Source organism: Venturia canescens, chromosome 7, assembly GCF_019457755.1.
Source record: "Venturia canescens isolate UGA chromosome 7, ASM1945775v1, whole genome shotgun sequence".
Classification (NCBI taxonomy): domain Eukaryota; kingdom Metazoa; phylum Arthropoda; class Insecta; order Hymenoptera; family Ichneumonidae; genus Venturia; species Venturia canescens.
The window spans coordinates 19,189,917-19,204,324 of NC_057427.1; the positions used below are offsets into that span (position 1 = coordinate 19,189,917).

Genomic DNA, 14,408 nt, shown 5'->3' on the forward strand with positions numbered 1-14,408 from the left:
ACTCCAAATTTCAACATTATGGAATTGTTCTAAGAAGCTTTTAAATCCAAAAAAAATCACATGCAAGCTAGTCATTTCCTACTCGGTGGTGGCAGAGACTTATAAGCAAATCAATTCTTTTCAGACTTTCAGGAGCTTCTGATATTATTCACAATATTCGACGTTGATTGGATCGATACAAATTATGTTTAAATATTAGTTAAAAGTACTTGTTCGGCCCATCACTTTCCATTAAAATTGTTTTTTCAAATAAAAATCAGGGCTTTTCTAGAACTGATGGAGCGCAAATATTCATGCAGAGCGTATTTAGAGAGTTATCTTCAAGTAATACTCCCTTAATTGCACTAATTGAATAAGAATGGAAACGAATTGTCCTGTACTATACAAGGAATGTTATTGTGCATCGATAAATAAAAAACATTTTGCACATTAAATATGTTCAAGCTTCCAAAAATAACTCCCCAGTTGGTATTGGAATGACGGCAATTTTTACTTCTCACTTTTTCCAGCGAACGAATTTCATTCGGTATAACTAACCTATACTATTATTAAGAACATTAAACTAATAATAAATCGCATGTCAATAAATTTTTAACCGGATTCTGCCGTACAATTTCGTTTTTTTATGAATGATTTTTATTTGAATGAATAGTGATGGGCCGGACAAGTACTTTTAACTCATATTTAAACATAATTCGTATCGATTCAATCGACGTCGAATATTGTGAATAATATCAGAAGCTCCTGAAAGTCTGAAAAGAATCGATTTTCTAATAAGTCTCTGCCACCATAGAGTAAGAAATGACTAGCTTGCATATCATTTTTTTGGATTTAAAAGCTTCTTAGAACAATTCCATAATGTTGAAATTTGGAGTTACTCATAAATTACTTGTCCTTTTTTAATACTGCATAAATTTTAATGCTGCACGTAAATTAGATGGAATTTTTTAAATTGATTGAGCTGTTCGAATAAAATAAGAAGAATGAGGTATCGGTTTCCAAAATGATTTCAAGCGCGATTTGTCGGTTTTTTATTTTTACTTGTTATTTGATTCTTCTGACACTTTAAAAAATAGATACAGATTTCATTTTTTTAAAGATAATGTTTTTTCAAGATTTGTGAATTTTTTTCGAATTATTACGTTTTTTTTGTAAAATAATTTTTTTTACAATTAAAAAAACTTTTTTTCTAAGTTTTTTTTATGGATGGAATTATCAGCAAACGAGGGACCATCAATGTACTTGTCCCAACCTTTTTTTTCCTAGGGTACACTCTTTTTGTTCTTTTGGAGTATTTTATTTGTTACACACGTGAAGAGAAAAAAGGTAGTTCTTGTAAACGAAATATAAAGAAAAGAGAAATCACACTCTGATGCTGCTACTACACACAAAAGCTTGGATCGCTCGGAAAAAAAGGTTTGTTACAAGAACGTGGACCCAGTGCCGAGAATAAGAATTCAGAGAATCGAAAATAGGGGGCCATCTAACAGCAATATTGCCAATTTGAGAATTAACATCTCTTTTACTTCAACACTTTCCTTTGTTAATTGAAAATAGACTCTTCTGAACTAAACACAAAAATAAATTAATAACAAAAAAAACGCTCTTTGGTTTCTCTTTAGTCTTTTTGTTTCTTATGAATGTCCCATTTTGTCACACGGGATCTTCAGTCGTGTTTTTGGAAGAGGCTTCGCCACGATGTCCGCAACCTGTTCCTCGATTCAAACTTGTCGGACTACCAGATTTCCTTCTATGACCTTTTCTCGAATGAAGAACTGCTTTATAATAATATGTTTCGTTCTGCGATGAATCTGGGGGTTTTGAGCTATCCTCACAGCCGCAGAATTGTCTACTTGAAGAATTGGCATGCACTCCATTTTTACAATTTCTCCAACCAATCTGCTCAGCCAAATGATTTCTTTGGCGGCCTCATTTGGTGCTACAATCTCTGACTCGGTTGTGGAGTTGGTAACCATTGTCTGTCTTTGACCCAACCACGATGTAATTCCGCCCGCATGGGAAATGACTACTCCGGAAGTTGATCGACCAGTTTTTGTGCATCCTCCGAAGTCTGCGTCACTGAAGCACTCTAGAATGCCTTTGCTTCCGTTACAGCGGTAGACAATTCCCAAATCGATTGTGCCTCTGATGTACCGAAAAACTCTCTTGACTCGAGCGACGTCTTCAGTAGATGGATTCTCGAGTGTTCTTGCCAAGAATCCTATACTGTACACCAGATCCGGTCTTGTGCCGAGCATCAAGTACATTAATGCACCGACCGCTTGCCTATACGGAAAGTTGTGCTGCTGCTGGACCTCTTCTTTCCCTGATTCGAGAATCTCGGAGCTCTTCATTATCGGCGTTGACACTGACTTGTACTCTGAGAACTTGAACCGTTGAAGAATTTTATTCGCGTATGCTTTCTGGCTTCTTTTGATGTTTTCATCTCGTTCAATTTCCAGTCCTAAGAAATAAACTGCTTACTTTGAGACGATCTTGAATTCTTCTTTCAGCTCTGCCAGAAAATCTTTTAAATCGTTTGGATTTGTTGCGCCAACCAACCCGTCATCTACGTACACCACTAAAACGAGTTTCTGGTCGTTTCTCTCGCGAATATATAAGCATGAGTCAGCTCCACTGCAGTTAAATCCCAATTTGGAAAGAAAGCCTCCAAAAAGTTTATGCCAGCATCTTGGCGCCTGCTTTAGTCCGTACAGACTTTTCTTGGGCTCACAGACATTCCTGTTCCATCGTCGTATCCAGCAGGCTGTTTCATAAAAATTGTTTCTTCAAGTTCTCCGTATATAAACGCTGTTGAAACGTCAAACTGTGCAAGGTACTTCTCGCTCGCAGCAATGCTTAGAATCGACCGAATTGTTCCCATTTCCCCGACTGAACGTCTGGCTGTAATCAATTCCTTGGCGTTGTCGAAAGCATTTGACCACTAGCCTCGTCTTATGCTTGTCGATATTATCATCTGGATTTGTTTTCAAACGAAATACCCATTTGCAGGGTAAAGCTTTAGCACCTGCCGCTCGTGACGTCAGTTTCCAAGTCTGATTTGTCTTTAGCGAAGACATTTCGCTATCCATGGCCTTCCTCTATTAAGCACTTCGTTTACTGTTTATGGCTTATTCGCATGTTTCGGGATTTTTTATTTCGTTAACGAACTGTTCCACTATCATGACAAACTCGAACCTTTTTGGCTTGTTTAATATCGATCGATCTCTTAATTGACGAGATGAAGCGAACTGAGCATTCTCCCCGCCATCCTCACTTTCGTTCTCGTCCGCAGACTCAAACGCATCATCATCGCTGCTCTATTCCTTCGTGCTCGACTTTTCTTCTTCGTCTTTTATCTCTCGAGATTTTTCTTCAGGCTCAACGTCTCGAAGCGGCAGTTTTACTTTCTGCTTGCATTCTCCGGTTTTTTCTTCAAATTGCACGTTTCTTGATAACAGGACTTTGTGCTATTCTTTCACGTAGATCCTGTATCGTTCTTCACCGTCATATCCCACGAGATATCCTGTTCTCGGCTTTTCGTCCGTCTTTCTTCGTTTCTCAATCGGAACATGGATATAACACGTTGATCCGATAATACGCAAATGGTTTATTCTCGGTTTTCTTTTAATCCAAAGCTGGTATGGACTTACCCCTTGTATTGACGATTTGCCGGTTCTATTCAGAACGTACACTGCAGAACTTACGAGTTCCGCCCAAATTGCTTCTGGAAATTCGACCTCAGGATTCGAATATTTGAAGGTCCTTGCCATCTCTACTATTGTTCGATTTTCGCGCTCGCTGCCACCATTCTGCTCCGGAGTGTTCGGTGCTGTAAATCTCTGCGTAATCCTGTTCTCTTGTAGAATCTCTTTTACGTCTACATGATCAAACTCTCCGCCGTTGTCACTTACAAGGAAAGTCACCTTAGTGTATCCCCACAACCTGGGTTGAAAAAATTACATTTTGTAGTTCACATCAAAGTATAAACCGTCACAAAAAATTAGCTGCCCACTCGCATATTTAAGGGATGAAATTAATTCCTCAAAATCGGTCGTTTTTTCGTTTTTCGTTGATATCTCCGCAACTAAAATAGATACGGCAAAAGTTTAAATGGCAAATTAATTCATTTTTCAGTGTTTTTCAATAATATATAATCGTTAATTGTATAGCTTTTTATATTCATTTTATTTTCATAAAAAAACGTGTTTTTTTGTACATTTTTCTCTACTTTTCCATGGTAAACCTAATTATTCCGATTCGAAATTCAATCATATCAATCTACATTGGTTTTTTTCCGACACAAGCGCTCATTTTTTCAAACGCAAAATTTTTTATCAATTTCAACTTATAACATCTTTTCGTCAAACTATGAGGTGGGTTTCTTAAAATACGTTTTATTTTTCTATGATATCCTATCTATTGTGTTAAACAGTGATATATCAGTAAAAGATAAGGCTCTATATAATCTCATTGTTATCACATTTAAGTTAGTTTTAAAGCGGTTCCCGTTCACTAAAGTTCTCTGATCATAGGTATACATTGTTGAGTACGTATTGAATACTACGAACTTTTATAAAAATGCATATCAATCCAATGAATGTCATACATATTTTGTCGACTTATTTTATGACGATGAATTTGCCCGAAACACCGGTGAATGAAAGTGAAATGAAATTAGCCAATACCATTAAAGAGTTTTTAATTGAAAGTATAAACGAATACACGGGAATCGAAATTGAAGAAGACGAAACTCTAAACTTTCAAGAACAATTCAAACCCCGTGAGCCTGAAAGTGTAGAAGATAGTGAATTGGAATGGGATTCAATTTCATTCAATGAAGCTGATGGATCTCATTGTACAAAAAAAAAATGAAGATGAACTCCCATTTGATTACAAGAAGAAAGCTGTGGAGTATTGGAGAAGTGGAAAAACAAAAAATTTAAATATTCGTACAGTCGCACATCGTTTAAGAAAAGTAATTTCTAAAACACAATTAAAGCATAGAGCTCATCAAATAAATAAAGCTGGGACTTATAAAGAAAAATTGAATGAAATATCTCAATATACTTTAAATCACTTCATTGAAGCAACTGAATGTGGCAAGACATACATGATATTGATTTGCAACGATGGACTTTGACCGCAACATAAAGATTTCATGAATTCCGATGCACGATTTAAAGCATCAAAAAATTGGGTGAATAAGTTCAAAAGAGCACATCACATAACGTCTCGAAAAATTACAAAATTTATTACCAGGAAAACTTTAGAAGACTCAAAAAATCTTGCAAAAACGGTTGAAGAGTTTATAAATAATGTTAAATCTGTTATCAACGACATTGGTCTGGAAAACGTTTACAATTCGGTTATTCCTTAAATGTAGATTTATATCGCTACCGGAAAGAATAGTTATGTCTGAAAAGTGCCTTACAAAATTTTTCCATATTCGATAACCAAACACATCTAATGTTTGTATTTGTCCTGTTATTCTTATTGGAATAATTTCTAATACAATTTTTTATGAAGAGGAGTTACTTCATTAACTACCCCTGGACAGTGTTCACTTCAAGAGTCGATCAAGAGCGCGCTGCTGTCACCAACATTCGGAAAATAAATTTCTGTTAGCCACTGTTTGAAATGATCTGTCGATAAAACGAAATATTTAGTATGATTTGGTTTGCAATATTTAATTTGCGGCCCGAATATATAATTTGAATAGTTCGTACCTGATGTTAACTTTCCCGATTTTGATGCCGAAACAAAAACGTTTTTGGGTTTGAATAACGTTTTTTCTACGCGTGGACCAAAGTCACCACCGATTTATTTTTATACAAGATATAACGGTGAAAGTAATTTTCCATCGGCCGATATCATTGGTTGAATTGTATATGAATGGATTGTCGAAGATATGGATTGAACAACGCTTTCAATCTCTTTTGATCCTTGGTTTGCAAGAGTGCGACCGGAATGCATTTCAAATTGGAATCCACTTTGGTCCGAATTGTAAACGTTTTCCAGACCAATGTCGTTGATAACAGATTTAACATTATTTATAAACTCTTCAACCGTTTTTGCAAGATTTTTTGAGTCTTCTAAAGTTTTCCTGGTAATAAATTTTGTAATTTTTCGAGACGTTATGTGATGTGCTCTTTTGAACTTATTCACCCAATTTTTTGATGCTTTGAATCGTGCATCGGAATTCATGAAATCTTTATGTTGCGGTCAAAGTCCATCGTTGCAAATCAATATCATGTATGTCTTGCCACATTCAGTTGCTTCAATGAAGTGATTTAAAGTATATTGAGATATTTCATTCAATTTTTCTTTATAAGTCCCAGCTTTATTTATTTGATGAGCTCTATGCTTTAATTGTGTTTTAGAAATTACTTTTCTTAAACGATGTGCGACTGTACGAATATTTAAATTTTTTGTTTTTCCACTTCTCCAATACTCCACAGCTTTCTTCTTGTAATCAAATGGGAGTTCATCGTCATTTTTTTTTGTACAATGAGATCCATCAGCTTCATTGAATGAAATTGAATCCCATTCCAATTCACTATCTTCTACACTTTCAGGCTCACGGGGTTTGAATTGTTCTTGAAAGTTTAGAGTTTCGTCTTCTTCAATTTCGATTCCCGTGTATTCGTTTATACTTTCAATTAAAAACTCTTTAATGGTATTGGCTAATTTCATTTCACTTTCATTCACCGGTGTTTCGGGCAAATTCATCGTCATAAAATAAGTCGACAAAATATGTATGACATTCATTGGATTGATATGCATTTTTATAAAAGTTCGTAGTATTCAATACGTACTCAACAATGCATACCTATGATCAGAGAACTTTAGTGAACGGGAACCGCTTTAAAACTAACTTAAATGTGATAACAATGAGATTATATAGAGCCTTATCTTTTACTGATATATCACTGTTTAACACAATAGATAGGATATCATAGAAAAATAAAACGTATTTTAAGAAACCCACCTCATAGTTTGACGAAAAGATGTTATAAGTTGAAATTGATAAAAAATTTTGCGTTTGAAAAAATGAGCACTTGTGTCGGAAAAAAACCAATGTAGATTGATATGATTGAATTTCGAATCGGAATAATTAGGTTTACCATGGAAAAGTAGAGAAAAATGTACAAAAAAACACGTTTTTTTATGAAAATAAAATGAATATAAAAAGCTATACAATTAACGATTATATATTATTGAAAAACACTGAAAAATGAATTAATTTGCCATTTAAACTTTTGCCGTATCTATTTTAGTTGCGGAGATATCAACGAAAAACGAAAAAACGACCGATTTTGAGGAATTAATTTCATCCCTTAAATATGCGAGTGGGCAGCTAATTTTTTGTGACGGTTTATACTTTGATGTGAACTACAAAATGTAATTTTTTCAACCCAGGTTGTGGGGGTACACTAAGGTGACTTTCCTTGTTAGTAATTCCTTGATCAAGTGTCCTTGCGTTTTTGCGTGTGCTAACATCTGTTGCAGTGCGTTCATTACATTGGACTTTTGCTTTATAATATATCCGTAGCGAAATTTTGTGTAAGTGTCTTTAAGGGACAACACCACTGTGAAGGCTTCAAAAAATCGATTTTTTGAAAACCATCTAGAAAAATCTAAAATACATTTAAAAATAGAATGCCGTTGGTCCCACGTCGAAAAAATAATTATTTTCGGAGATATTAAATATTTTATGGAGTGGTGCTGTGCTCTGTGACGCTCGGGGCTCCGCGCCGCCTCAGCCAGGTGCGCATCTCAACCGGTCGGCGCCGCCTCTTCCTAAGGAAGTATTGGAGGTAATTACGCCAGTGTATAAAAATTTGAGCAGAGACGATTTGCTGCAGCGTCGTTTGGGCAGCTTTACGTAAAACAATAACGAAAAATACAATAAATCAGTTTGGGCAATAGCCCACAAGAGTCAGTCCGGGAGCAAAAAAATCGTCGGTATTGCCGCTGATATCGCGGTATTATTATTCAACGATGGCCTGAGAAGCCTCATGAAAGTTATGGAGATGTTGGGGGTAACTATCGGCCCAAATTGTTTCAATTTTTGCGTTGAAACCGACGGAGCGCGGATCGAGCAGGCGGAGTGCTCGCTCACGGATGTTGCAAAAGAGGCAAGAAGAGCCTCTACAAGTTCGAGAAAAGATGCTGAGGGCCTTGATTTGCTTCTTGAAGGCCAGCTATATGGTGCCGGAATTGCTGATTAAAGGTAAACATTTTTTTTCCAATTTATTGTCACGTCCCGCGTTTAGTTATCATTAAACGCGAGACTTGACGACGATTCCTGTCAACTTTAAAATATTTCTTTTATTGAAACTGCCAGAACGTTCTTGATTCGGTCAGTACGCGATGCCTCGTGCCTTAGCAACCGCTTGGAATCTGCCGATTCGGCATCGCCTGATCGCGACCTCCAAGGTGGCTCGTGGATACCCTTGGTAACCACTAAAGTCATAACTTAGAGACTAAAGTGCTGAGATGCACTGAAAAACCCGTCACGGCGATCGCTTTCGAGCTCTCGTCGCCGTGGCGAGGATTTTTGTACATCAGTTCCGTTTGATTCTTAACTGACACTCGGTCGTCCCTCGGGATAACTCTGTAATCCAGCAACTCGCGGCGGGGTAGTAAATCCTGGTACAATGACACAGGTTAACCGCATAGAGATTATAAGTCTGGGTTCCGTCAACAAACGCGTAGTGAGCAACACATTGCCCCTGGCCTCACAGACGTTCTCTTGCCAAATCTTGCAGACTTTTGTATGCACCATTTATTTAACCTTATTTCTCCATTTGTCATTCTTCCTAAACCAAGTTAATTCTGTGCGTGTGTGAGAACCGCGCATCAACTGAAGGCGCGGTTATTGTGTGCGAAACGGAACGGGAGAATTGTTCCCGTTCGTGTGAGAGAGTAAGTTGGAGTAAATGTTAATTCACGGTTGTTTCCGTCTTCAAAATCGTACCTCGATTCATTCAAATTGTAAACCTTTTTGTATCTTTCCTTTTCGCATATTTTTCACATAATTTTCTGTTCTCGTCGAACCATTTGTTTCCATACCTTGTCAATAAATCTGATTTCCCGGTTAATAATTATCTGAGCGACCCAATCTCCTGCTTCGGGGCCCGTACGGGATCATATAGGCACTTCTTCGTTATTTCTTAAATTATTTCGATTACTTAATCACTTTAATATTGCAATATGTCGGTTATTCCCATAAATATCCAATTATTTCAATTTCATTTAGACCAAACAAAATATCTACTAAATATTTCACATTTCAAAAATCCTACACTTTGTGTAGGTTGGTGGCAGCGAAGACTAAATAAATTTCCCGTTTACGTTCGTCCCTTTTGGACGTAACATTATCACATAAATTACCAAACTTCAAACTTTGAACGCGTTTTTCTCAAACCACTTTTTTGAGTGCGGCACGCAGCAGAACTCTGGCAATTTTTATTCGATCGACTTCAAATTCGGACTGCATCAATATAACTAGATTATCTAAAGAAGTACATAGAATTTTATCGATATCTCAATAAAAAAGAAAAGTTATAGCCTTTTTTCGACGAGAGTAGTAGAGCTATGCGGGTTCCGCACCATGTAGGGATCTACCTTACCGACCGTCGGTAAAGTAGATTCCCTGCTCAAACCCAAACAAACCCAAACGGTCGGTAATGAAGATGGCCGCCCAAACCCAAACGGCCGGTAATAAAGATGGCAGCCCAAACCCAAACAAACCCAAACATCGAACTGAGCTCTAACCCAAACAAACCCAAACATGTGATCGAACTGAGCTCTAACCCAAACAAACCCAAACAAACCCAAACAAACCCAAACATGTGATCGAACTGAGCTCTAACCCAAACAAACCCAAACATGTGATCGAACTGAGCTCTAACCCAAACAAACCCAAACATGTGATCGAACTGAGCTCTAACCCAAACAAACCCAAACATGTGATCGAACTGAGCTCTAACCCAAACAAACCCAAACATGTCATCGAACTGAGCTCTAACCCAAACAAACCCAAACAAACCCAAACAGACCCAAACAAACCCAAACATCGAACTGAGCTCTAACCCAAACAAACCCAAACATGTGATCGAACTGAGCTCTAACCCAAACAAACCCAAACATGTGATCGAACCCAAACAAACCCAAACATCGAACTGAGCTCTAACCTAAACAAACCCAAACATCGAACTGAGCTCTAACCCAAACAAACCCAAACATCGCACTGATTCAAAGTCCGCGCGCCGTATAGTTCGCGTAAATGCCGATAGATGGACCCAAACGGCCGGTAATAAAGATGGCCTCCTAAACGGTCGGTAATAAAGATGGCCTCCCAAACGGTCGGTAAAAAGGATGACCTCTCTAACCCAAACAAACCTCGAATGGATTCAAAGTCCGCGCGCCGTAAAGTTCGCGCCGATGGCGATTTGGATAGTGGAGATCTCGTGTGCGGATACAAGTCGGCAACCCCGAGCGGAATTGTTAACTAGCGAAATAGTTAAACTATCGGAATAGTTAAAGTTAACTATCGGAATAGTTAAATATCGGGATAGTTATTGAGTAAGATCACGGACACACAATTATAAAAAAGATTTTTTTATTCACTTAATCGAGTTTACAAAGTTTACATTCTCTTTTGAGTGGCGCGAACAATTTTTCCATTGTATGCTCTCGGCATCGTCGGCACTCGGCAACTTCAGGATCCATTTTGAGGGACTCGGGCAATTTTTCCCAGGCAGCATCGACGCTGTACGCGGCGAAGGTCACGATGAATTCCTTGGGCAGCTGGGCGATGTCGGCGGTTGAGAGAGGTTCGCCCCGATGACACAGCTTCAATGACCTTCCCAGAGAGGGTCGCGACTCGTGAAGGTAGATCCGCAACAGTAGAACGTTTCGCAGTGCGCAATGGGGTGAATCGTGGTGGGGGCATGCTGCAGCGAGTTTGCACGAGGTCCTGAGCGACGGGCAGTCCACCACGTCACGCGCGTTGAACCCGAATTGTTCGAGCCACCGTTGTTTCTGCTCACCCTTCACGTAGACGGTGCTCGCGTCGCGTAGAACCGAGCGAAGCACGTTCTCGACCTCGTCGTAGGGTACGTCACCGGCGCTCCAGCGCAGACGATGATAGTTGCGTTCGAGCCAGAGATTTACACCCTTGTACCTGGCGGGAATCTCGCTCCACGGCGTCGGTGGTTGGAACAGGAAGACCAGCGAGTAGTCGGGCGAGTTGAGTGGAGCGACGGCCAATTCTTTGACTATGAAGTTGTGGTACTGGAAGCCCTGCACGTCCACGAGGTACTCCATGACGAATGCCGAGCACTCCGCTCGGCCGCCCGCATTTTATAGGAGGATCCCCACTCCTCAGTCATCCCCACTACAGACGTTTCCTAACGTCGCCACTTATGGGATTGTAGTCTACGATGCGATCGTGCAAGATGAGGCAATAGGCAGTGGTTCCCGCGGGAAAATTCGAATCGGCCTCGAGTTCGATACGGACGTCGACCGGCGCCAGCTTGAGGGTATCGTTCTGTTTCGAACAGTCGATCACGATGATTGGCGCATGCGCGATGAAGTCACCCTTCGTCAGCAGGGGTTCGGCATCCTTCTCGTTGTAGTACGCGCTCTGGAAGTTGGAGTACATCTCGTACAATTGCGCGTACTGGTTGCGTTGCACGTCGAGATTGAGCTTGCCGTAAGGGTAGCACTGCGAGTTGAGGAACAGTTTGACGTTGGTAATGCCGCAGTGATCGAAGCGGCTAGCGTTTGCCGTTCGAGTGGCTTTTCGATTCGTCTGGAAGGCGAGAATGACGAAACGCGGTTTCTCCAGCTGATTCGACGTCTTCACCGTCCAAACGTGTTTGGTCGTGCTCGGGAGCGCGGGATATTCGAACAATTCCCAGATGCGAAAACTCATGACTATGTCCTTGTCAATGCGACTGAGCAGCTGAATTTTGCGCTTGTCCGCCAGCATCACGTAAGGCATCAACCACTCGATTCTCGTGATTTCGATCTTGTAATTCTCGAAGGTGCCATTCTCGATGGCCGTTTGAAGAATCGCATTCATGTCGTGCCTCGATCGCGTGAGAATGAGCTCGTGCTTCGCGTTGATGACGATCTTGCGATAATCCTCGGCGAAACCTAGGATCATGGCGAGTGGGATGCATACGTCGAAGTATCCTCCGGCGTTGTTCAGCTGTTGAGCCTCCGCAACGTCGAGCCAGCCGGAGTTTTCAAGCATGGCCGTCTGACTGGGACTGAAGGAGGCGTATCCCTTCATGAGACTGGACAAACCCACATTTTTGCTTCGATCGATCTCGATGGCATTGATCTCGTAACGAATTTCCTCGAACAGATGCAAGATGGCGTTGTTCACCAATTGTGTGGCCGTTACGGCATTTCCATCGGCTTTGCTGAGTCTACCGCAGATGTGCAGCGAGCTTCGGGCTGGTAGGACGCAGAGGTCCTGATGTTGGATGGATATGCGAATCTCGTCGCTGTTGGCGAAGCCCGACGAAGTGTAGGGTTGATGCGCGTGAATCTCGTAATGCGTGACGGACTCGTCGAATACGACGGGCGAATGAACGTCCAAAGCCTCTTCCATTCCAGCAGCAAAATATCACGCAAGTTAATTTCTTCCACCACCGATGACTCGAAGGCCGAGACTCCGCAGGAACTGAATGTTGCGACGTGTTAGCGTTTTCGACACTCCTCGCCGACTGATGCTTGGACGATGTGGTGTCGCTCTTTTATAGCCCGGAGTGGTTCTGCTGTTGAAGACGATGCCCATGGTCTACTTGACTTCTCTGATATGCAGCCGGATGGTAATGATTTCGCCGCGAAAATTCACCAGTGCTCCGTCCTGATCGACGATGCGCAGTTGCAGATGATCAATGACTCGGACGGCGATCGGAAGATAAATGACTTGCGAGGGGACTTCGATGATCTTATATCCCGGTGGCACGGCCGGGAAGAACTCGTGAATCGTGTGAACCTTGTGCTCGTTGATGTACGCGCCGGACGTGATGTTGCACTCGACGCGCAATGCGTTGACCTTGAGAATAGCCACAGGCAAGTCGGAGCTGTGAGTCGTATCGGCCGACAGTACGCGTGGGGCGAAGCCCAGCAGGGGCGCGATGGAGTCGGCAGGACGAAAGTCCACGTTGTGGTCACACTTGAGCAGGCTGCGCAGCGTGTTGTTGTTGGGCTTGAGATTGAGGGAGATGCCTAGCGGTGCAAGCGCTTCCTGCAAGTACGTTGCGATGTCATCGATCTCGTAACTGCCCGTCGGCAACACGATCACTTGGTCACCCGCGTAGAACTTGTTCTTGCCGATATCGATGTTGGGTATGGAGTTGAAGGTGAGAAACTCCACCAGGCCGAGAACGTAGTTCTTGCCGGGCGAAAGCTCGATCGGTGGAAAGTACTCCGCCTCCAGCAACGACGACGTTCCCGTCAGACTGAGGGTCAATGAATCACCCATGTCGCTTCGCGTGCGACTGAGTCGATGCGGCGGCTCACAGCTGGTTATATAAGAACTTGAGGCAGAGATGGCCGCACTCGTACGTACCGAAATTCTGATATCGCGAGTGATTGTACTTGACCTCGCGGACGCCGAGGTAATCCATGAGATCGCGAGGCGGCTGCAGATCGCCGAAGCTGTCGAAGTAGCGGACGTCTTTGCCGATCTTTCGATACGCTACCCAGTGCGTCCCGGGGCCCTCCTTGTCGTCGAGATTAACGATGCCGCATTCGCGAAATCGCGGTCCGCCCCTCGGCATGGCGTTTCGCATGAATACGCCGCGAAAGTGGGGAATTTCTCGCGCGTACTTCAGCAGATCAGCGTCCGTTAGAGGGCGTTTCGGCAGACGGACTTTTTTTTTGCATCTCCAGGCCGAAACCCTTTTTGTGGGGTTTGAGGTAGAGCCCTTTGCCTATTGCGATAGCCTCCATCGTCTCGTTGTGTCTGCGATTCTCGCGCAACTGACGCTCGGCAGCTTTGGCGCTGTTCACAGCTTTGGCAACGCCCGCAGCGCCACCTACCGAGCCCCCGTCGCACCAGTGCCCCCGTCGCACTCAAACCAGCAAAGAGGGGAATCAGGAAGGGTAAAAATCCGCCCACTTTCTCCGGCACTGGCAGTACGCGCGGTACTAGCACTTTTCTCCTACCGCCGGCCTTCTTCACGGCAGCGCGAGCCTGCTTCAGTGCCGATCGAATGATCTCGCGAGAATTATTGCCGCTCGATCGCGAGGCAGCTTTCACAATTTGGGCGAGGGTCGCGGTCTTCCGCTTCAGGCCCATGCCGAGTTTCGATTTTGCGTTCATGGCGTTCGCCACGACTAAGCGGTGAGCCTCTCCTTCGCACCGGAGTCCCGCG

The 14,408-nt window shown here is 42.1% G+C and overlaps 2 protein-coding genes across 6 annotated transcripts in view; one reads left to right on the forward strand and one right to left on the reverse strand.

Moving 5' to 3' along the window:
- The window catches only part of LOC122413486 (membralin), a 758,197-nt gene that overhangs the window by 64,494 nt on the left and 679,295 nt on the right, over nt 1–14,408 (forward strand). The window lies entirely within an intron of this gene.
- Nucleotides 11,408–12,634, reverse strand: LOC122413824 (uncharacterized). The gene has a single exon (XM_043424433.1). The coding sequence runs from the start codon at nt 12,632–12,634 to the stop codon at nt 11,408–11,410; it is 1,227 nt and encodes a 408-aa protein (XP_043280368.1).